The sequence below is a fragment of the Podarcis cretensis genome, assembly GCF_951804945.1.
Source record: "Podarcis cretensis genome assembly, chromosome: 8".
Classification (NCBI taxonomy): domain Eukaryota; kingdom Metazoa; phylum Chordata; class Lepidosauria; order Squamata; family Lacertidae; genus Podarcis; species Podarcis cretensis.
In genome coordinates, this window is record NC_137177.1 from 16,502,705 (window position 1) to 16,524,533 (window position 21,829).

Sequence of the window (21,829 nt, forward strand, 5' to 3'; positions counted from 1 at the left end):
GTGTTTTTACATGAGTAGAATGTGTCCTTTTATTTAAAAAGCATCTCTGGGTTATTTGTGGGGCCTGCCTGGTGTTTTTACATGAGTAGAATGTGTGCTTTTATTTAAAATGCATCTCTGGGTTATTTGTGGGGCATAGGAATTCATTCATTTCCATATGATGACAATATGCTTTTTCGTCTTTGCTTCCTAGTTCTTCCCCAAATTTCTAAATTCCTTTTTATTTCTTTTCCAAATTTTCTCATAATTGTCTTTAAATATGTTAATACTCTTGTCTATCAACTATATTCCCAAATATTTAATTTTGTATGTATATTTATCTCCATCATCTGCCCCCTTATTTTTTCTGAGGTATTTAACCTCTCCCATTGTCCTAATTGTCCTCTCAAGGGGGGGGGGGAGGTTCCTCCAATCATAGAGCCACAGCAGAACTTCTCCCATTATATTTGTTATGTCTTCACTCTGATATACGGTAATTTTGTTCAGCCTTTACTTTCTTCTTCCAGCCCTTAAGTGTCAACAAGGAACTGAAGGTTCTGTGGTTTCAGACTGTGCCAGTGGTTTGGATGCCTGCGTGGTCATCAAGGACGAGAGCACAATGTTTGGTAAGGAAGATGTTGGCCTTGCCTGGTGGCATGCTCCACGCTGTGCCACAATCTATCCAATGGAGTCTGGTGCCCATTAGGACTGGTATGGAAGAAGGCCAATGAAGGGCAGAGCCAAATCATTCTACTTTCATCCCCATGCTTCTGCTCCCAGCTGAGTTCTGCAAGGATCTCAGCTGGGAGCAGAAGCATGGGGATGAAAGCTGATAGCAGACCATCCAAGTTTCCCTATTTTTGAGGGACAGTCCTGGATTTACAGAAGCTGACCCAGTGTTCTAGAGCAGAATTCCCTTTTAAGCTGAGGGCCACATTCTGTTTTGAGGGCCACACACCTGACTGGGCAGGGTCATAAGCAAAATTGGGCAAAGCAATAAATGTAAATTTTAGCTTGATAGGCTAGGTTCTGCCCTCAAACACCCTTCTCTCTCTCTATCTTCCATCCAGTCAAGGAAAACAAGAATCATTGTCAGATTTCAATGACAGATACCAGCCAGGCAAAGACACTCAAGGAGGATGTAAAACGAAGTTGGTAAGGGGTGTAGATTGGGCTGGTTCTGAAGGGTCAAATACAGAAAGAGGTTGCCTTTGGTCCGCAGTCCTGAGGTTCTTCACCATTGATCTGGAACTTCCAAAGCTTACTTCAGCAAGATGGAGGTGCTTGTACTCCAGCAAGCCATATTCCCTTTGGGAGAACTTGGAACAGATGGAAGGGGAAGGCAGAACAGAGACAATGGAGTTAGGCAGAGAGTGAAGGATTCTGGGGAATGGGCTCTCCTGACCATTTGTCTTTTTTCTCTTCCGGTAAATAGGTGTCAGCTTCAATACAAAATTCTATGATTGTGGAAAAAGAAATTCTTGCGCCAATGCTTTTGCCATCACCGTAGGAGATGGGAGTTATTTGCACCACAGCTCTGCTTGCTGTGCTGAAGATGGGTGCAACAAAGACTTAGAGTGGGGAGGTAAGTCGTCACCTGCCCCTCTGATATCAGAATTGCAAACCTGGACCCCTCCAGAAGTCCTTTTTATAGTGCATTCAGGATGATTTGTGCCCATGAGGCTATTGGGCCAGTCACACACAATTCCACTCTCAATACTGTTTGCATGTGCAGAGGTATTGGGCTGGTCATACTGCTTCATTTCCAATCAGTGCACAACCCATTACTTCCTGCTGAAAGCCCATCCCCTTTCATGCCACAAATGTCCTGGTTTATTTTCGTCCCACTTCTGTTGCTCCACAGCCCCTCCAGTCAGCAATAATGCAGTAGGAAACACCGCAGGACAAATGAAACCAGGAGAAATCCATCACCAATGCAGTGTTACAGTTTGAAGAACATGCTGCACAAATGAACCCGCAATAAAAGTCTGGTGGGGCCTCAGTTTCAGAATGATGAAAACAGCCACAATTTGCTTTCGAAACTTGGCAGGAACAGCATGGAGTGGAGGAAGTTTTAGTCCCTCCACACCTTTCATCCTAACACAGGACAGGAAAGGTGTCAAACCTGTGTCTCTAGACCTCATTCTTTCATTCTGACAAAGAATATGCTAACAAAAAGCTGGTGGGGGGGGAGGACTCAGTGGGTGGTTGTGTGAATGCACCAGGAAGGCTGCGGCTGCTGTGTCTGTGTGAAGCAGGCCTGTCAATTATCCAGCGGGGCTCTTCAGAGATTCTTATGCAAAAACTTTCCATATATGACAATTTGCTTCTTTCTGCTTTGATTCCTAGCTCTTCCAACTACTTGGACTGAGAACGGGTACACTTGTCCAATTGGATGTTATGCTCAGACGATGAATGATTGCGCGAATAGACCAGTCTCATGCAGAGATGCTCAAAACAGTTGCATCAATGCAACAGGAAGCTCTGGTAACCCTGAAGGGACTTAGCCAGGGAGGAGGAGGGATTCCGTGGGGTGGGGGGAGCAGGTGGGAGGGGAATGCTGCCTCTGGAGGATCTAGAGGTGGACCAACCATCAGGCAAGATGAGATGACTATTTCAGGTGGCAGAACAACAGACTTGCAGCCCTGACTCTTGGGGAACAATCTCCCAGGATATTCTCTGCTGCGAGCATCATTGAAATGAACAGGTGCATTGCCATAGCATGGTGGGATTGCACCCATGATAAGGTGCTAATGGCATGTGTGCATCGTTCTTTGGAGCGCTAAAGTGTCATGAGTGTGTTATTGAATCTGGGCCCATTCACATAAGTCCTTTTCATTTGAGTAGAACTTGGGACCATTCAATCAAGCTAAATGTTGGAACATTCTTGATGACCAAAAGAAAATATTTCTTTGCCCAGTGCATAGTTAAATGATGGGAATTGGTCCCATGAGATCTAGGGATCATGGCCACCACACTGAATGGCCTTCAAAAATGTATTAGAAATATTTATGAAGGATAAGGCTGCCAATGCCTATTAGCCAAGAGGGCTGTGTTTTACCAGATGATTCTGAATACTATTGACTGATATGCAGACTTAGCACACAGCTTGGAGGCTTTCAGCTTCTGAATGCTTGTTAGGAGAGGAGGCTTACCTTGATGCAGTCACACAGAGAAACACTTGGCATGGAAGAATAAGTAATATGCTTATTATTGGAAATGCATACTGGGAATGGAGCTGTGGCTGAGGCCTGGTATATGAAAGAGGCTCAGTTGGAGTCCACTTTGTGAACATAAAATAGGGCAGTGATGGTTGTGAGAACCAAATATGCCACCTTGAGTTACGAGGGGTAAAGGTGGGGTCCCTTTTTCAGACAGAAGGTGATTTTTAAAAAAAAAACAAACAGCAACAACAATAATAAAAATAAATTATGCCTATGTTCACTGCCCCAGGCTCTTTTGAGAGGGAGGGTAGGATATAAATTCAATAACTAAATAAATTCCCTTCTTAGAGGTTAGATGCCAGTGATGGGTGGAGCAGAATTAGAAGTGGGTGGAGCAAAAAACACCTATTTCGCATGCTCAACATAAAGACATCTTTATCCGCAGCCATTGAAGCTGCGTGGCACTCAACCACCTCCTGGTGTCGCATGTGTGATGCGCATTGCAGGTGTGATGTCATAGGCGTGGGACACGTGTGAGATGTCCTAGGCCCGTGACATCGTCCATGTGGTGCGACGCTGGTCCCACACAATGTTAGGCCCAAGCCAGTGCCTTTGGTATTGGACCATTGCCAATAGGCATGGGAGGAGCCCCTGACAAGTAGAGTAAACTGACTCTGGTTTGGTCCCCATCCTCTTCGCTGCTCCATTCTACAAGGGGCAACACTGAGACTCAGGAGGAGGAAGCTGGTGGTCAAGACTGGTTGTGGGGCCCATGGCTGGCAGGTGAGGGGTGGCTGAGGGCAGACTGATGTTGAAGGGGCCATGCCCCATTTGTTCTACTAGAGCAGGCTTCACTAATTCCTGCTGTTGATCATGTCTACCTGCAGGTGCCAGGAAGTTCATCCTGCTGGGCTGCGGAACAAGCAATATGTGCGGTGTAAAGGACTTTGAATTGAAAATTGGAGGAATCCCCTACAAAATGGATGAAATATCGTGTGACACTCCCCCAACTACTGCAAAACCTCCAACTCCTGCATCAGCTACAACTCAAAAATCAGGAGTAACTCAAAAACCAGCCACAAGTACCAAAACAACATCAGAGGCTTGCACTCACCATATCTTGGGGAAGAATTCCTTCCTTCTTCTTCTACCCAGTGTCTCCAGCATTCTCTTCATGAAGTTCCTCTCCTAAACTCTCTCTCCACGCCATTCAGCTAGGCAAAGGAATGGACAAATCTGTCACATTCCAGTGCTCTTAGGTTTCTCATTTTTTAAAAGAACATTAAATTCAGTTCTCCACATTTCTACAGCAATTTGCTTTTTAAAAAAATATAGCTATTGAAAATCTGTCCATGTTTTAGCTTGAAGGTCTCCTGGTTAACACAATTTGTACATGCAGTTTTACCAGCATTGCCTTTTTTATAATTTTTATGATTTTATAAATGTTATTATCATGAATATATGCACTCCCCTCACATAAATCTGCATTAAAAAAATAACTATTGAAAATCCATCCACATTTTAGCATGCATTTCTCCTAATAAACACAATTTGTACTTGCAGTTTGGCTAATATAGGGTTTTGCTAGCATTTCCCCCTAATATAATGCATCTGTATATATGTTAAAAGTAAAGGTAAAGGGACTCCTGGCCATTAGGTCCAGTTGTGACCGACTCTGTGGTTGCGGTGCTCATCTTGCTTTACTGGCCGAGGGAGCCGGTGTACAGCTTCTGGGTCATGTGGCCAGCATGACTAAGCCGCTTCTGGTGAACCAGAGCAGTGCACGGAAACGCTGTTTGCCTTCCTGCCAGAGCGGTACCCATTTATTTATTTGCACTTTGTACTTTCAAACTGCTAGGTTGGCAGGAGCAGGGACCGAGCAACGGGATCTCACCCCGTCGCTGGGATTCGAACCGCCGACCTTCTGATTGGCAAGCCATATATATATGTGTATATATGTTAATATCACTAAAATATGCACTTTAGCCACTTTCCCCACAAAAATGCATTTTCGTATACACTGTTTGGTTGAAGAACTACACTGCAAAATTCTGAGAAATGTGAAATAAGTGTAACTGAGTTTTAGTTTGCATATTGGACTGGGAAGTGCAAATGAGTTAGTTTCTCATTAACATGCAGACAAAATTGTATTTTTTCCTCATCCTCACTTGGGTACCACAATGTGTCTCCCTCCTCCTCCAAGTGTATTTTAGGGGTTCAATACTGTTTTCTGGATGAAAGATTGCAGGCCCAATAAAGAATATTGAGTCCAAAAATGGTTTTGTTTGTTTCTTCCAGATGGTTGTCAACAATAATTTAATGAAGGGATGGTCCCAACCAGAGGCTCCTTGCATGGCTGGGTGGGGTGCTGTGTGCTGGTGAGACTACAAGAGATACTCGTGTTTCTTCATAATACATTTTTATTTGTACAGTGGTACCTTGGGTTACAGACGCTTCAGGTTACAGATGCTTCAGGTTACAGACTCCGCTAACCCAGAAATAATACCTCAGGTTAAGAACTTTGCTTCAGGATAAGAACAGAAATCACGCGGTGGTGGCATGGCGGCAGTGGGAGGCCCCTTTAGCTAAAGTGGTACCTCAGGTTAAGAACAGTTTCAGGTTAAGAACAGACCTCCAGAATGAATAAAGTTCTTAACCTGAGGTACCACTGTATTGATTCAAAAAGTTATTCGGCCATTCTGGGACCAAAAGACAAAAAAAAAAAAAAAAAAAAAACAGAAGCGCCCCTTAGCTATGTCCGAAATTATTGTACATAAATAAGAGAGGAATCTCATTTAAAATGAATTAGATAACCAAAAGTCAAAATCAGATGTAGAAAATCTTTAATATATATATATTTTTAAGAAGAAGAAGTGGGGTGGTTAGAGGGATGGGTAAAGATCTGTATGCTACATTTTCTAGTTTGTATTGCTCTAAAGTATTTGCATAGCATAGAAACACACAAACATCTACATTATTCCCCCCCCCAGCTACCTTTTCCTACCCCCACACAATTACTAAACTCCCACCCCCATTTCTTCATGCAAATCTTGGATTCTGATGAGGCACTGGAAAACTTCCAGTGTGATCCTGCAACAATGAGCACCTTACATTTTTTTTAAAAAAATGTTTTTATATTATTATTTAAGACAGGTTATACAAATCCATGAGATAAAATAAGAAAGAAAGAAAGAAAGAAAGAGAAAGAAAGAGAGAGAGAGAGAGAAAGAAAGAAAGAAAGAAAGAAAGAAAGAAAGAAAGAAAGAAAGAAAGAAAGAAAGAAAAGAAAAATGGACATACCCACAAAATGCAAATTTGGGTCATATTGTTCACAATCGCTAAAAAAATATTTATTATTACTGATATTGGGAGTGTGGGTACAAACTATTTCCCCCAAATTTTTCATTATTTTATTTCGCTAGATATAACAATAAAAATGTTTGTGGGATACAAATACACACACACACACACACACACACACTTGCCTGTTTGACACCATATGGCCCACAACAAACGAAAATAATGTTGAATGGAGAAATGGTTATCTAGAGAAATAGACGATGCTATGAATAATAACATCATGATTCCACGGAAGCAATATTTAATATGTATATAGAAAATGTATCTTTTCAATATTTCAAACCACATTGCAATATTCAGAGAAGTGTCAATTTTGAATGATGCTGCTTTCTTTTGGTTTGTGGATTGTTTTGGAAACTACTGTTACGAAGGGGGAGGTGGGCAGACTCCCCATAGTCTCTACATCCTGTGAAGTGTCAGAGTTGGAGGAAACCCATGGATTCCTGGACTTAGAAAGGACTGGGAATAGCACCAGATAACTTGCTCATGAGGCCAGCCTGGTGATGGCAGTTCATTGAAGAAACCATGGTGCTGATGGACATCCATTAGCCACTCAAAGGAAGTCACTGACCAAGCAGAAGGATCTGCCATACACAGAGGAAGGTTGCCAGGGAAACAGGGGTGTGTGATGTCTCTGTAGGAAAGGAGGGCATCCTTTGACACAGAGGGGTTTTGGCTAGGAGTTCTGGAAGCAAGAAGGAGGAAGTAAGCAGAACTCCATGTATGCTGGCTGGGAGAGGCTGCACTGAGAGACTGGGGAACATGATTGGTTAATGCTTAGGAGACAAGTTTTCTATAGCTATGAGAGGAACAACAAGAGATACTCTTGGGGTGTCATATTCTGCACTTCCTCCACTGAAGGTTTTAGGTGCAAATATGTGTGAATAAACCATATTTCTAAGACATTGCAGACTCTGCTGTGTCCTGATTTTCCAATGGAAAAACACAAATCTTGGGTGAGTGCCTGGAACCCCCTAGAAACTTGTTACCACACGGCAGAAACTGAGGTCTCGAAGTTGAATGGGATGTCTTCCCTGTCCCTATCCTCAAGCTTCTTAGCTGCTGCACCAGAGGGACTGCAACCCCACCCAGAACAACAATCATCTGACTATCATGCATAGAGCTCATAGAGTCAGGGGACTGCAAGTGGGGTGTGGGCTTCAGTAGGTGTCCAGTGAGGCTGTCGCCGGAAAACACCCCCCCTCCATTGACACGTGTACCGCACAAGCACCACACTCACACATACACGCATCCACCCTCCCTGACCCTAGAGATGTCCCTTTAGAGGGCCATCTCTTGAAAGCCTTCCGTAAATAAGGAAGCGCTAGTCTGACAGCTTTTCGCCATAGCGCTCCGCTTCGCCCTATCTTTATTGTGAGTAGACCGGCCGCCTGAACTCTAGGTCAAACGGCAGCCGCCTCAGCCAATCAACATTGTCGAACAGCGCCCCATGCGGCGGCCACGCTGGTACTGCAGGCTGCAAGCACCTTTTCCCTCACCTTTTGACAGCTCTCAATACAATGTTTCCGAGTTCAGTTGACCGTGACTGATTTAATCAAAATGTAGCAAGTTGCTTCCGAAAGGCGAAAGTACTTTGAACTTCAAGGACCATATTCTTTATAAATTCACCAAAAATCAGCCGTACATCGGATTTTCATCGGACCACTTTTATTTGACTACATATTACAAGGACTATCAAAGGGGGGTGACCTGATACAGGGCAACCATAATCCTTTGACCGAACGGTCACGTACTCTGCGGACCTTCCCAGCGGACGTGACAACCTTGATGGCCATCGTGATGGGCTCAGACAGAAGGCCATCAGGGACACAATAACCTGCATATTTTAGTGTATTCCGCGCGGACTCTTACAAAGGGCTCTGACCGGATTCCCCTCAGGGGGCAGGAAACTTTGCCCTTCTCTTTTGTTCTTAAAAATGACTCATGTGGGGAGGGGAGAGGAGGCTCCGGCCAGGTGTCAGGACACTCGGATTACCTGTGTAGCCCCTCCTCGACTCCTCCTAATTTTAATGAAATCATGATGTAGATATGATGTAATTCTGGGGGTGTAGCTTGGGGGATTAGCAACTAATAAAAGTTAGGGTCTTCCTTTGTTCGGGGCTTCCATCTTGCTTCACCTCGTGGGCGGTGGGAGTCCTGTCGCGACAGTCTTTCCTTAAATAAAGACCGAGCCTACTGGCTGCTGTTTTGCTCTGTATTGCTCTGGTTGGTGTCTTCATTTGTCCAAGAGAGCCCTCAGACTTTCCTGTAACAAGGCCAACGTCAGAGGCTGACTGTGCCAAAGGCTACAACCCTGTTTGCATTTGCAACAAAGCCAGGGGACTGTGATATGGGCAACAATGGCAGTTTTATTGCCAGGCAGTAAATCCAGCACTTCTGTTTTAGGAGTCGATCTCTGAACCTAGAGGAATGGCCTGAATTCATGCCAGCAGCAGCAAGATCCAGGGACATACTGCAGCTCAGCTTTCTGTGACAGGAGTAAGGAGGTCTGCATCAGGGTTGGAGAACGATTCCCCATGAATTGGACAATCAATAAATCCTTTGTCAAAGGAGAGACTCTCTCAGGCACAGGCCACTGTCTTCATCCCTTTCTCAATGGTGCCAGTCCAAGCCACTCCTGAACCACTATGATGCCAAACACCCATTGCCTCCCCCAAAAATTTAGGGAGCTGTAGTTCCCAGTAGTGATGTATGGAAGTGAGAGCTGGATCATAAAGAAGGCTGATCACCAAAGAATTGATGCTTTTGAATTATGGTGTTGGAGGAGACTCTTGAGAGTCCCAAGGACTGGAAGAAGATCAAACCTATCCATTCTGAAGGAAATCAGCCCTGAGTGCTCACTGGAAGGAGAGATCGTGGAGCTGAGGCTCCAATACTTTGGCCACCTCATGAGAAGAGAAGACTCCCTGGAAAAGACCCTGATGTTTGGAAAGATGGAGGGCACAAGGAGAAGGGGACGACAGAGGACGAGATGGTTGGATAGTGTTCTCGAAGCTACCAGCATGAGTTTGACCAAATTGCGGGAGGCCGTGGAAGACAGGAGTGCCTGGCGTGCTCTGGTCCATGGGGTCACGAAGAGGCGGACACGACTAAATGACTAAACAACAACAACAAAGTTTGTTAAGGGGGCAGAGAATTGTTTGGAGACTGCATTTTTCCATCACAGAGCTACAGTTCTCCACCCCTCTCCTCAGGGAACTTAGGAATTGTAGCTCGGGGCGGGGGATAGGGGTGTCAGGGCATGGTCTGAATCAGAGGGTTGGAGAATGCATCTCCAGGCAGAGTAACTCCTATCTGAAGAGCAGTTGGAGGGGGAAGATTCGCGTGCCCCCCGCCCCCGGTCTCCAGCGGTTTCAGAAGCAGGGAGAGATACTGACACTGAGCAGCTTCAGCAGGAGTTACCTAGCTACAAGATAATGGATAGATAAAAGAAGGGAGGGAACAGCCAGCAGAGACATCATTAGAGAGTGTGAGGGACCCTCCCTCCCTAAGAACTAGAAGGTTCGTCTGTATTAGAGAACAAAGAATGCAGAGAGGAGGAGGAACTTCTTGTTGGCATCCAGGATGTTGCTGCTCTCCTTGTGGAGCGATGTGGATTTTTGCTTTCAACCATATCACTGAATAAAAAGGACTATAAATTATAAACTGTTCATTAATTCTTATCTGTGAAGTTACCAAACGGAGGGGAGGACTCTCCACGTCTTAACAAAGGGTCTCCTAACAACTCTCAGCACCTTTAACAAACTACCACTCCTGGAAATCTTTGGGGGAAGCTTACTGTGCAAACATGGTTTTAAGGCTCATCCACATTCCTGCTTGTTCCCTGCCTACAAAGCCTGGGTCCAAGTGGTCTGAGTGGTCGTCCCCTTACCCCACTCCTTTTGCATGGAAAACCTGCTCTTTAGTGCTCAATCAGAACAAACATCCATCTGGAAAAAAGCCCAAATTGTCATTTGCTCCAATTGAGCGGGGAAAGCAGTGGGACAAGGGGAAGTGAGAATAAGCCCTTAGTTTCATCTAGGGGTTGGTAACATATGTCACACTGAGGGGAAAACACAGCCAGAGACAGCAGCCCATGAAAGACCCAACAAACTTCCTGGTTTGGCTGCCAAACAGGAAGTGGGTAGATATGTCACGTACCTGACCAGATGATCCAAAAAATGGCTGGTGGAGATTTATTTGTTTGCTTATGGAATTTATACCTTGGCCTTTAGCCAAAACAGTGGAGTATAAAAATCATGACTAAGATGGTTCCTCTGCATTCCAGTTTCACACCCTAAAAATACACATCACATGCAGAAAAAGCAATGGGAAGGAGGAGGGAAAAGAAAGCTCAAGCACATGTTCTTGAAGTCACAGCCTGTCAGTCTTCAGGGAATCTGACCCCCCCCCCACAGAATTCTGTCAGGAATAGATGAAACAAGGAAAGTTCTTACCAATGGCTTTTATTCAATATTCGCAGAGAGAGGCTTAGAAATGCAGCCTCTTTTCTCAACTTCCTCAATCGTCATCAGCACCACCCACCTTACGGTGGCCACTTAGGGTCATTTGTCTCTGAGCCCTTTGGTCTCCTATTTTCAATGCCTGCCAGGTTCTGGGAGAAGGGGGGTCTGGAATGCTTTCTAGTGATAACATGTCATCCAGCTGCTCCAGCTTTACCTCCTCCTCTTCTCCCATAATTTCCCAACTTTGCCTTTCATCCTCCTCTGATCTATGACCCCCCCACCACAAACCACTGTTGTAAATCTTTACGGTCTTCTTCTTCTCTGGAAGGTTCAGGCTAGGGAGGTGGTGTCCACCACTGTTCCTCTGTCCAGTCCCTGGCCCAGCCGATGTCACTCATGGTTCTGCCTGTCTTTTGCTTCAATAAAATGCAACCCCACCCCAAAACGACTCCACACATACACACAAACACACACACCAGGGGTGCCAAATCCTAGGGCCCCCACTCTTCTGGGTGCCCCATATTTTGGTGGGTGACCCCCCCCCCCAATGTTCCAAACAATTAGGGGGCAGAGGAGACTGAGCACAGAGCCACGTGTGGTTCGGCTTCAGTGGCTGGCTCCTCCTGCTGCGGAGGGGAAGGAGGGGGAAGCAACACCTATCCAGTGGCAGCGGAGGGAGGAGGGGGAGAAGGCTGAATGTGAGAGAGGAGGAAGCGCTGGCCATTGAATCTGCACTGCTGCTGCATTTGCCTCCACATGTCAGGACTGGACAGGGGAGGAATGGTGAAGACCACCTCCCCCTCCTGAACCTTCCAGAGAAGAGGAAGACAGTATAGATTTACAACAGTTGTTTGAGGAAGGTTACGGTTCAGAGGCAGACGAGAGGCAAAGTTGGGAAATAATGGAAGAGGAGGAGGGGGAAGCAGAGCCGGAGCAGCTGGCTGACACGTTATCACTAGAAAGCATTCCAGACCCACCTTCTCCCAGAACCCGGCGAGCATTGAAAGTAGGAAAGCAAAAGGCTCGGAGGAAATGGCCCTAAGCGGGCACCGTAAGGTGGTGTTGTTGACGATTGAGGAGAGAAGTGGGGTGGAGATTACTCAGAGCAACACCATTACTCCAAGAGGCTGCATTTCTAAGCCTCTTTCTGTGAACATCAAATAAAAAACATTGGTAAGAACTATCCCTGTCCTATCTATTCCTGGCAGCCTACCATGGAGGGTGGGGGTGGGGATCGGATTCCATGACACCTGACACCACCCCCTGACTCCTCCCAATAGCCTGACATCATGCGTGCATCATTGCCTGCTCCCAATCTTCAGAGCAATTTGCCCCCTCTGACACACACACAAACCAACAACAATCTTCAGGAGCAGAGCTAAGAGCGCCATCACTCTCAAGAGGACTACCATATAGTCCTTCTATACAGTCCCACTATGTTGCTGCTGGATAGGATTCTCACCAGATGAGGCTTGAGAGACAAGTGTTCCTCAAACTTTTTGAACTTGAGCTGGGGTAGCGAATTTGTCACCCTCCAAGTGTTGCTGGACTGCAGTTCAGTCCCAGCCAGCATGGTTATTGGTTAGGGTTGATGGAAACTGCATCCATATCAACATCCAGAGGGCCACAGGCTCACCATCCTTGAGTTTTGAGGCTCCTCTCTGATCTTTCCCTGTTTTCTGGAGCTGGCTGTACTAATCTCAGAACACAGCAGGCAATAAATGATAATATGGCAGGGGGAGGAAGACCTGGAGCCAGATCTGCACTCGTCCATGAAACTCCTTGGGTGATGTACTTTGGGCTACACACTATTTCTCAGCTGAACCTACCTCACAGGGTTGTTGATAGAATAAAAGAGTGTTCCTCCCTGCCTGCCTGCTTGAGGGTCCATAGAGGAGGGGGGAATAAATGGAATAAGTAACAATATGTAAGGTACATGCCAAACATTCCTAAAGCTAGAAATGCATCAAGTTGGCATCAGTTTTGCCAAATTTGTCGTCAGAATCCACCGTTCATTCCAGGAAGTCCTGGCACAATAAGAGAGGCATCTCCGCCCATTTTCTTTATGGGTATTTACACTACACAACACTCCTTTTACTGTGGTTCATTGGAGCAACTCCCTAAAAGATGTTACAGCAGACCCATCTATAAAATGTCCTTTGCACATACATCTGTGCGCAAGAAGCACTCAAACTCAGCAATGATCGTAGCCCTACCTTACGGTACTATGTTGCCTCTCCTTGTGCTCTGCCTTCTTTCACCACTCTTAGTTGCCTCTGTGGATCCACGTAAGTTATTTATCATTGATCACATCCATTCTCCTACTATGCTGTTAGGGACAGAATGGAAGACCAGCACTATGGAATGACATATCAACTGGGCCATCGTTTGATGCTAATCTAGGGGGGTTGAAAACTTTGCAGAGAACTTTCTTAAAACAGGAGGATCTGCCAGCTTGAGAACGAGGAGGGGACAGAGGGTGAAGAGGGTGAAGAAAGAAAGGGAAACTTTCCCCATCCTTTGGACCCCCTGGGAGACTTAGCGCATCTGCTGTACCTTGAAGTGGGTGTGGAAAGGGCAGCTGAATGGGACACAGCTGTGGGAAGCCTAAGGGAGTACCATTGACCTTGGGCTTGCCCATAAAAAGCAAGTCTATAGTAAGAGACTAGATCGATGGCAGATGTTCTGATTGCGAGACTTTTGTGGGTGAGCTGAGAGTGTGTTTGGACCCTGGGTGAGAACCGAGAGGCGGAGAATGAAAGGAATTGTTGAATTATTTGAAGAGCAACTGTAATCAACAAATTAGGCTAGTAGGACTACAAGAAGTTTTGTAAGGAGAAATATATGAAGTGTTACAAAGTAGAAAAAGATAGAGATATTGGTTATGAGTTTGAAATGTAATAGGGAAAATAAGAAATGCATACTAAGAGATTAGATTGGAAAATTTTCAGACAGGACTGATGGAAGTCAAAAAAATTGAATAAGATGTAAAAGTGTGTTTAAATACTGCTGAAAGTGATATGTTAAAAAACTAATAAAATTTATATATAAATATATATATATAAAAGAGATCGAAAGAAATTGCTATTGATTTATATATATATATTAGTAATGTTATATTAATGTAATGTTTTTATATGTAACATTTTATATGTAATGTTTTCTTTAAGTTGTCTGTTGTTGCTTCGGCTTTTTATACACCTCATAGCAAGGGGGGCTGTGGGTTAAACCACAGAGCCTAGGGCTTGCCGATCAGAAGGTCAGCAGTTCGAATCCCCGTGACATGGTGAGCTGCCGTTGCTCGTTCCCTGCTCCTGCCAACCTAGCAGTTCGAAAGCATGAAGTGCAAGTAGATAAATAGGTACCGCTCCAGCGGGAAGCTAAACGGTTCGCCAGAAGCAGCTTAGTCATGCTGACTACATGACCCGGAAGCTGTACGCCGGCTCCATCAGCCAATAAAGCAAGATGAGCGCCACAACCCCAGAGGCGTCCGTGACTGGACCTAACGGTCAGGGGTCCCTTTACCTCTATATTTGGTAGAAAAACACAGGAAGAGCCTGCAGGATCAGGCCAGTAGTCCACATTGTCCATAATCCTATTCTCAGCCAGATGACTATGGGAATCCCACAACTAAGACCTACCATTGACCTTGGGCTTGCCCATGAAAAGCAAGTCTATAGTGAGAGACTAGATCAATGACCGCTGTTCTGATTGTGAGACTTTTGTGGGTGAGCTGAGAGTGTGTTTGGACCCTGGGTGAGAACCCGGAGGCTGAGAATGAAAGGAATTGCTATCCAACCTTCCATTTCCACCACATATGATAAAAGGTACCTTCTACTTTTTTACATTTCCAACACATATTTGATCTTGTTCAATAAATCTTTGCTAATTTAACCGGGGTTAGATACCACCGATACATCATTTTCATATGGTTTTCTTTCAATGAGGTACATGCCATAAATTTCAGATCTCTCTTCCAGATCCTTTCCCAGTCTATCATTTGTATATTGTGTGCCACATCTTTTGCCCATTTTATCATGACATATTTGACCTGTTCCTCTTTGGTATTCCATTCCAAGAGCAGATTATACATTTTTGACAGTAATTTGGTATGGTCTTCTATTATCTCTCTCTGAAATCTTAACACTTCATAGCTTAATCCTTTCTTTTTATCATTTTTAAAGGTTTCATTTAACTGAAAATATTGTAACCAATCTGTAACCATTTCTCTGACTTTTACAAACTCCTTTAATTTTAACTGATTATATGTTGACCAATTTGTCCTCAGATTAATTTTTTTTGAGAGATATTGCTTCTAGCGTGGAGAGCCACCATGGTGTTTTGTTTTGTTTTTTGTTCTGATAGATCTTTATATTTCTCCCAGACTTAAAAAACTGAATTTCTTATTATATGATTCCAAAATCTTTTATGTAATTTTGCCTTATGGTACCATATATACGCATCCCAGCCAAATCTATTGTCATGGCCTTCTAAACCTAGCAAATCTGTATCTTTTATTTTTATCCAATCCTGGATCCAGCAGACGCAAGATGCTTCATAATATAATCTTAAATCCGGTAGAGAGAAACCTCCTCTATCTTTGATGTCTGTTAGTAGTCTATATTTTATTCTTGGTTTCTTCCGTTTACAGATAAATTTTGAAATATCTTTTTACCATTCTTTGAAGCAGCTCGCATTGTTTCTCACCGGGATTGATTGGAATAAAAACAACATTTTTGGCAATACATTCATCTCAGTCACTGAAATTCTTCCTAACAATGACAAATTCATTTCCCCCCAAATTTCTAAATTCCTTTTTATTTCTTTTTCAAATTTTCTCATAATTGTCTTTAAATATCTTAATATTATGGTCTATCAACTATATTGCCAAATATTTAACTTTTGTATGTATATTTATCTCCGTCATCTGCCCCCTTATTTTTTCTGAGGTATTTTAGCTCCCCCATTGTCCTACTTGTCCTCTAAGGGGGGGGGAAGGCTCCTCCAATCATAGAGCCACAGCAGAACTTCTCCCATTATATTTGTTATGTCTTCACTCTGATATAATTTTGTTTAGCCTTTTTCTTCTTCTTCCAGCCATAAAGTGTCAACAAGGAACTGAAGGTTCTGAGGTTTCAGACTGTGACAGTGGTTTGAATGCCTGTGTGGTCATCAAGGACGAGAGCACAATGTTTGGTAAGGAAGATGTTGGCCTTGCCTGGTGGCATGCTCCACGCTGTGCCACAATCTATCCAGTGGAGTCTGGTGCCCATTAGGACTGGTATGGAAGAAGGCCAATGAAGGGCAGAGCCAAATCATTCTACTTTCATCCCCATGCTTCTGCTCCCAGCTGAGTTCTGCAAGGGACAACTCTGAGACTAAGAAGGAGTTGGAAGCTGATAGCAGACCCTCCAAGTTTCCTTATTTTCGAGCGACAGTCCTGGATTTACAGAAGCTGACCCGGTTTCTGATTTGATCCTGGAATGTCCTGCATTTCCTTAGGATGCCCCTATTTTCATTGGATAAATGTTGGAGGGTATGGAGTTATCTGACCCCCAAACCAAGGAGATAAGTAACCATGCAACCTTTAGAAGACATCTGAAGACAGCCCTGCATAGGGAAGTTTTTAAATATTTTATTATGTTTTTATATATGTTGGCTGGGGCAACCCAGTCAGATGGGTAGGGTATAAATATAATAATAATAATAATAATAATAATAATAATAATAATAATAATAATAGAAGAACAGGAAGTACCCCATTCACTTAATGGACCAGCCAGGACTTTCTCCTCTACCACTGCCCAGCAAAAGTAGGCAAAGGAATAAATGTAAATTTTAGCTTTGTAGGCTAGGTTCTGTCCACAAACACTCATCTCTCTCTCTCTCTTCCACTCGGTCAAGGAAAACAGAAATCATTATCAGATTTCAATGACATATACCAGCCAGGCAAACACACTCAAGGAGGATGTAAAACAAAGTTGGTAAGGGGTGTGGATTGGGCAGGTTCTGTAGGGTCAGATACAGAAAGACCTGAGGTTCTTCACCATTGATCTGGAACTTCCAGAGCTTAATTCAGCAAGATGGAGGCGCTTGTACTCCAGCAAGCCATATTCCCTTGGGAGAACTTGGAAAGGATGGAAGGGCAAGGCAGAGTGGAGTTTGGCAGAGAATGAAGGATTCTGGGGAATGGGCTCTCCTGACATGTTGTTTGTCTTTTTCCTTTTCTGGTATACAGGGGTCAAGTTTAGTACAACATTCTATACATGTGGGAAAAATGATTCTTGTGCCAATGCTTTTACCATCACCATAGGAGACGGGAAACATTTGCGCTCCAGCTCCGCTTGCTGTACTGAAGATGGGTGCAACAAAAACTTAGATTGGGGAAGTAAGTCATCACCTGCCCCTCTCTGATATCAGAATTGCAAACCTGGACCTCTCCAGAAGTCCTTTTTATAGTGCGTTCAGGGTGATTTGTGCCCATGGTGCTATGGGGCCAATCACACACAATTCCACTCTCAATACTGTTTGCATGTGCAGAGGTATTGGGCTGGTCATACTGCTTCATTTCCAATCAGTGCACAACCCATTACTTCCTGCTGAAAGCCCATCGCCTTTCATGCCACAAATGTCCTGGTTTATTTTCGTCCCACTTCTGTTGCTCCACAGCCCCTCCAGTCAGTAATAATGCAGTAGGAAACACCACAGGACACATGAAACCAGGAGAAATCCATCACTAATGCAATATTATAGTTTGAAGAACATGTTGCACAAATGAACTGCAATAAAAGACCCATCTGGAGGGGCCCTTGGTTTCAGAATGATGAAAACATTCACAATTTGCTTTTGAAACTTGGCATGAACAGGAGAAGTTTTAGTCCCTCCACACCTTTCATCCTAACACAAGACAGGAAAGGTGTCAAACCTGTGACTCTAGACCTCATTCTTTTATTCTGACAAAGAATATGCTAACAAAGAGCTGGGAGTGGGGAGGACTCAGTGGGTGGTTGTGTGAATGCATCAGGAAGGCTGCGGCTGCTGTGTCTGTGTGAAGCAGGCCTGTCAATGATCCAGCAGGGCTCTTCAGAGATTCTTATGTAAAAACTTTCCATATATGACAATTTGCTTCTTTCTTCTTTGCTTCCTAGTTCTCCCAACTACTTGGACTGAGAATGGGTACACTTGTCCAACTGGATGTTATGCTCAGACGGAGGAGAAATGCAAGGGTGGACGGGTCTCATGCACAGATGGTCAAATGAGTTGCATCAGTGCAACAGGAAGCTCTGGTAACCCTGAAGGGAATTAGGAAGGGAGGAGGAGGGTCAGGCTTGGCCTGGTTGTGAGTCAGAAGGCAGGCTAATGGGGGCTGGGTGAGGGCAGACTGAAATGGAAGGGGTCATGCCCCATTTGCTGTACTAGAGCAGCCGCCACTGACATCTGCTGATGATCCCCATATTTACCTGCAGGTGCCAAGAAGTTCGTCCTGCATGGTTGTGGAACAAGCAATATGTGCGGTGTAGAGAACTATGAAGTGACAATTGCAGGAATCCCCTACAAAATGGATAAAATATCATGTGTCGATGCCGAAAAGCCAGCACCAGCTGCAACTAATTAACCAGGCAGAAGTTTTGCATCAGCAGAAACCAGTCACAACTCCTAAAACAAGAACAAAATCTAGTGCAAACCATATCTTGGGAAAGTACTCCTTCCTTCTCTTGCTACCCATGATCTCCAGCATTCCCTTTATGAAGTTTCTCTCCTGAGCTCTCTTTCAATGCTAGCCACTTCGAAGGATTCATGCCATGAGCATTTCGGCACCGAAAAGGACAGATCTGTCAAATTACAGTGCTATTAAGTTTCTCAATTTTTTAACCCTAAATTCAGTTCTCGACATTTCTATGGCAATTAGCTTCTTTAAAAAACTATTGAAAATCTGCTCACATTTTAGCATGGATTTACCCTAATAAACACAACATTTACATGCAGTTTGAATAATAGACACAGAATGTTATTATCACTAATATATGCATTTTCCTCACATAAATGCATTTTTTTATACACAGTTTGGCTTATGAACTACATTGCAAAATTATGAGAAACGTGAAATTTTAAGGCTGAGTTTTAGTTTGCATATTGGTCTGGAAAGTGCAAATGAGTTAGTTTCTCATTAATATGCATACAAAATTGAATTTCTTCCTCATCCTGACTTGAGTATCACAATACCTCTCCCACCTCCTCCAAAGTGTGTTTTTGAATTTCCAGGCTGTGTGTGAATGAAAGATTGCAGGCCCAATAAAGAATATTTAGTCCAAAAATGGTTTTGTTTGTTTCTTCCGGATGGTTATCAGCAATAATTTACTTCAGTGAAGGTCCCAACCAGAGGCTCCTTGCATGGCTGGGTGGGGTGCTAAAAGAGGTCCTTGTGTTTCTACTTTTAATTGTATTGATTTAAAAAGTGATTCAACCATTCTGGGGCAGAAAAACAAATACAAAATAAAACAACTCATTAGCTATGTCTGAAATTATTGTATACAGTGATACCTCAGGTTAAGAACTTAATTTGTTCTGGAGGTCCATTCTTAACCTGAAACTGTTCTTAACCTGAAGCACCACTTTAAGTAATGGGGCCTCCTGCCACCGCCACCACAGGATTTCTGTTCTCAACTTGAAGCAAAGGTCTTAACCCAAGGTACTATTTCTGGGTTAGTGGAGTCTGTAACCTGAAGCATCTGTAACCTGAAGTGTCCGTAACCTGAGGTACCTCTGTATATAAAAAGAGAGGAATCTCATTTAAAAAGAGTTAGAAAACCTAAACTCAAAATCAGAAGTAGAAAAATCTTTAATAAAAAAATATTTTTTTAAAGAAGAAGAAGAAGAGGAGGAGGAGGAGGAGGAAGAGGTGGAGGAGGAAGTGGGGTGGTTAGAGGGATGGGTGAAGATCTGTATGTTACCTTATCCAGTTTGCATTGCTCTAAAGTTTTTGGACTACTAGAAGTGGGTTAGGCTAGCATAGAAACACACAAACATCTTTCTTCCTGCTGATACCATTCACCAATCTCATTATCATTCCCTCTACATTAACCCCTCAAGCTTCCTTTCCTTACCCCACACAGTTATTAACCTCCAACCCCCATTTCTTCATGCAAAACTAGGATTCTGATGGCGCACTGGAAATCTTCCAATGCGATCCTGCAACTATGACCACCTTACGTTTTTGTTTTTGTTTTTAAATGTAAAAAATGCACTGAGAGACCCGGGGGACATGACTTGTTAACAACAACAACAACAACAACAACACAGTGGTGCCTCGCAAGACGAAAATAATCCGTTCCGCGAGTCTCTTCGTCTAGCGGTTTTTTCGTCTTGCGAAGCAACCCTATTAGCGGCTTAGCGGCTTAGCGCTATTAGCGGCTTAGCGGCTTAGCGGCTATTAGCAGCTTAGCGGCTTAGCGGCTAAGCGGCTATTAGCGGCTTAGCGGCTTAGAAAAAGGGGGGAAAAGGGGAAAAACTCGCAAGACTCGCAAGACGTTTTCGTCTTGCGAAGCAAGCCCATAGAGAAATTCGTCTTGCGAAGCGCCTCGAAAAACGGAAAACCCTTTCATCTAGCGGGTTTTTCGTCTTGCGAGGCATTCGTCTTGCGGGGCACCACTGTAGCAGCAGCAACAACAACTTCTTCTTCTTCTTCTTCTTCTTCTTCTTCTTCTTCTTCTTCTTCTTCTTCTTCTTCTTCTTCCTACCCCGCCCATTTGGCTGGGTTTCCCTAGCTACTCTGGATGGCTATCAACAAAATATTAAAAACACTGTAAAACAACAAAAATTAAAAACTTCCCTAAACAGGACTCCTTTCAGATGTCTTCCAAAAGTCAGATAGTTCTTTATTTCATTGACATCTGGTGGAAGGGCATTCCACAAGGCAGGCACCACTACTGAGAAGGCCCTCTGCCTGGTTCCCTGCAACCTCACTTCTTGCAGTGAGGGGAACACCAGAAGGTCCTCAGCGCTGGACCTCAGTGTCCTGGCTGGATGATGGGGGTGGAGACACTCCTTCAGGTATACTGGACCGAAGGTGGTTTAGTGCTTTAAAGGTCAGCACCAACACTTTGAATTGTGCTCAGAAACATACCGGAAGCCAATGTAGGTCTTTCAGGCCCAGTGTTATGTGGTCTCATTGGCCACTCCCAGTCACCAGACTAGCTGCCACATTCTGGATTAGTTGTAGTTTCCAGGTCACCTTCAAAGGTAGTCCCACGTAGAGCACATTGCAGTAGTCCAAGCAGGAGAGAACTAGAACATGCACCACTCTGACAAGACAGGGTCTCAGCCTGCGTACCAGGTGGAGCTGGTAGACAGCTGCCCTGGACACAGAATTAACCTGCACCTCCATGGACAGTTGTGAGTCTGAAATGACTCCCAGGTGGTGCACATAGTTCTTCAGGGGCATAGTTGCCCTATTCGGAAGCAGGGAGTCCCCCATACTAGCCTGCCCCCTATCCCCCAGAAACAGTACTTCTGCCTTGTCAGGATTCAACCTCAATCTGTTATATGCCATCCATCCTCCAACCGCCTCCATACATTCACACATGACATTCACCGCCTTCACTTGTTTTGATTTGAAAAAGAGGTGAGCTGGGTATCATCTGCATACTGATGAACAGTCAGCACAACCCCCCTGATGATCTCTCCCAGCAGCTTCATATAGGTATTAAAAAGCATGGAGGAGAGGACAGAACCTTGAGGCACCCCACAAGTGAGAGCCCAGGGGTCTGAACACTCATTCCCCAACACCACTTTCTGGACATGGCCCAGGAGGAAGGAACGGAACCGCTGTATAACAGTGCCCCAGCTCCCAGCTCCTTTAAA

The 21,829-nt window shown here is 44.2% G+C and overlaps 2 protein-coding genes across 3 annotated transcripts; both read left to right on the top strand.

Moving 5' to 3' along the window:
* Positions 1 to 399: 399 nt before the first annotated feature.
* Positions 400 to 4,492, top strand: LOC307221700 (phospholipase A2 inhibitor gamma subunit B-like). 2 transcript variants are annotated; one of them, XM_079986462.1, is made up of 4 exons: positions 400 to 605; positions 1,415 to 1,564; positions 2,329 to 2,466; positions 4,031 to 4,492. In XM_079986462.1, the coding sequence occupies exons 1-4, from the start codon at positions 599 to 601 to the stop codon at positions 4,333 to 4,335; spliced, it is 600 nt and encodes a 199-aa protein (XP_079842588.1). In that variant the 5' UTR covers positions 400 to 598; the 3' UTR covers positions 4,336 to 4,492. The 2 variants fall into 2 exon arrangements, 1 of the variants encoding a protein (XP_079842588.1); XR_013841445.1 differs by lacking the exons at positions 400 to 605; positions 1,415 to 1,564; positions 2,329 to 2,466 and adding an exon at positions 3,686 to 3,926.
* An 8,651-nt stretch (positions 4,493 to 13,143) lies between these two features.
* LOC307221690 (phospholipase A2 inhibitor and Ly6/PLAUR domain-containing protein-like) lies at positions 13,144 to 18,835 on the top strand. Its single transcript, XM_079986452.1, has 5 exons — positions 13,144 to 13,257; positions 16,067 to 16,165; positions 17,208 to 17,357; positions 18,118 to 18,255; positions 18,436 to 18,835. The coding sequence occupies exons 1-5, from the start codon at positions 13,170 to 13,172 to the stop codon at positions 18,582 to 18,584; spliced, it is 624 nt and encodes a 207-aa protein (XP_079842578.1). The 5' UTR covers positions 13,144 to 13,169; the 3' UTR covers positions 18,585 to 18,835.
* Positions 18,836 to 21,829: the final 2,994 nt, after the last annotated feature.

Bases quoted from the DNA above. Each gene is read 5' to 3' on its own strand.
- LOC307221700 (XM_079986462.1), top strand. The intron at 1,565-2,328 runs GTAAGTCGTCAC...TTTGATTCCTAG, and splicing joins CAAAGACTTAGAGTGGGGAG to CTCTTCCAACTACTTGGACT. The intron at 2,467-4,030 runs GTAACCCTGAAG...GTCTACCTGCAG, and splicing joins CAATGCAACAGGAAGCTCTG to GTGCCAGGAAGTTCATCCTG.
- LOC307221690 (XM_079986452.1), top strand. From the start codon at position 13,170: ATGATCGTAGCCCTACCTTACGGTACTATGTTGCCTCTCCTTGTGCTC. The intron at 13,258-16,066 runs GTAAGTTATTTA...TTCTTCTTCCAG, and splicing joins AGTTGCCTCTGTGGATCCAC to CCATAAAGTGTCAACAAGGA. The intron at 18,256-18,435 runs GTAACCCTGAAG...ATTTACCTGCAG, and splicing joins CAGTGCAACAGGAAGCTCTG to GTGCCAAGAAGTTCGTCCTG.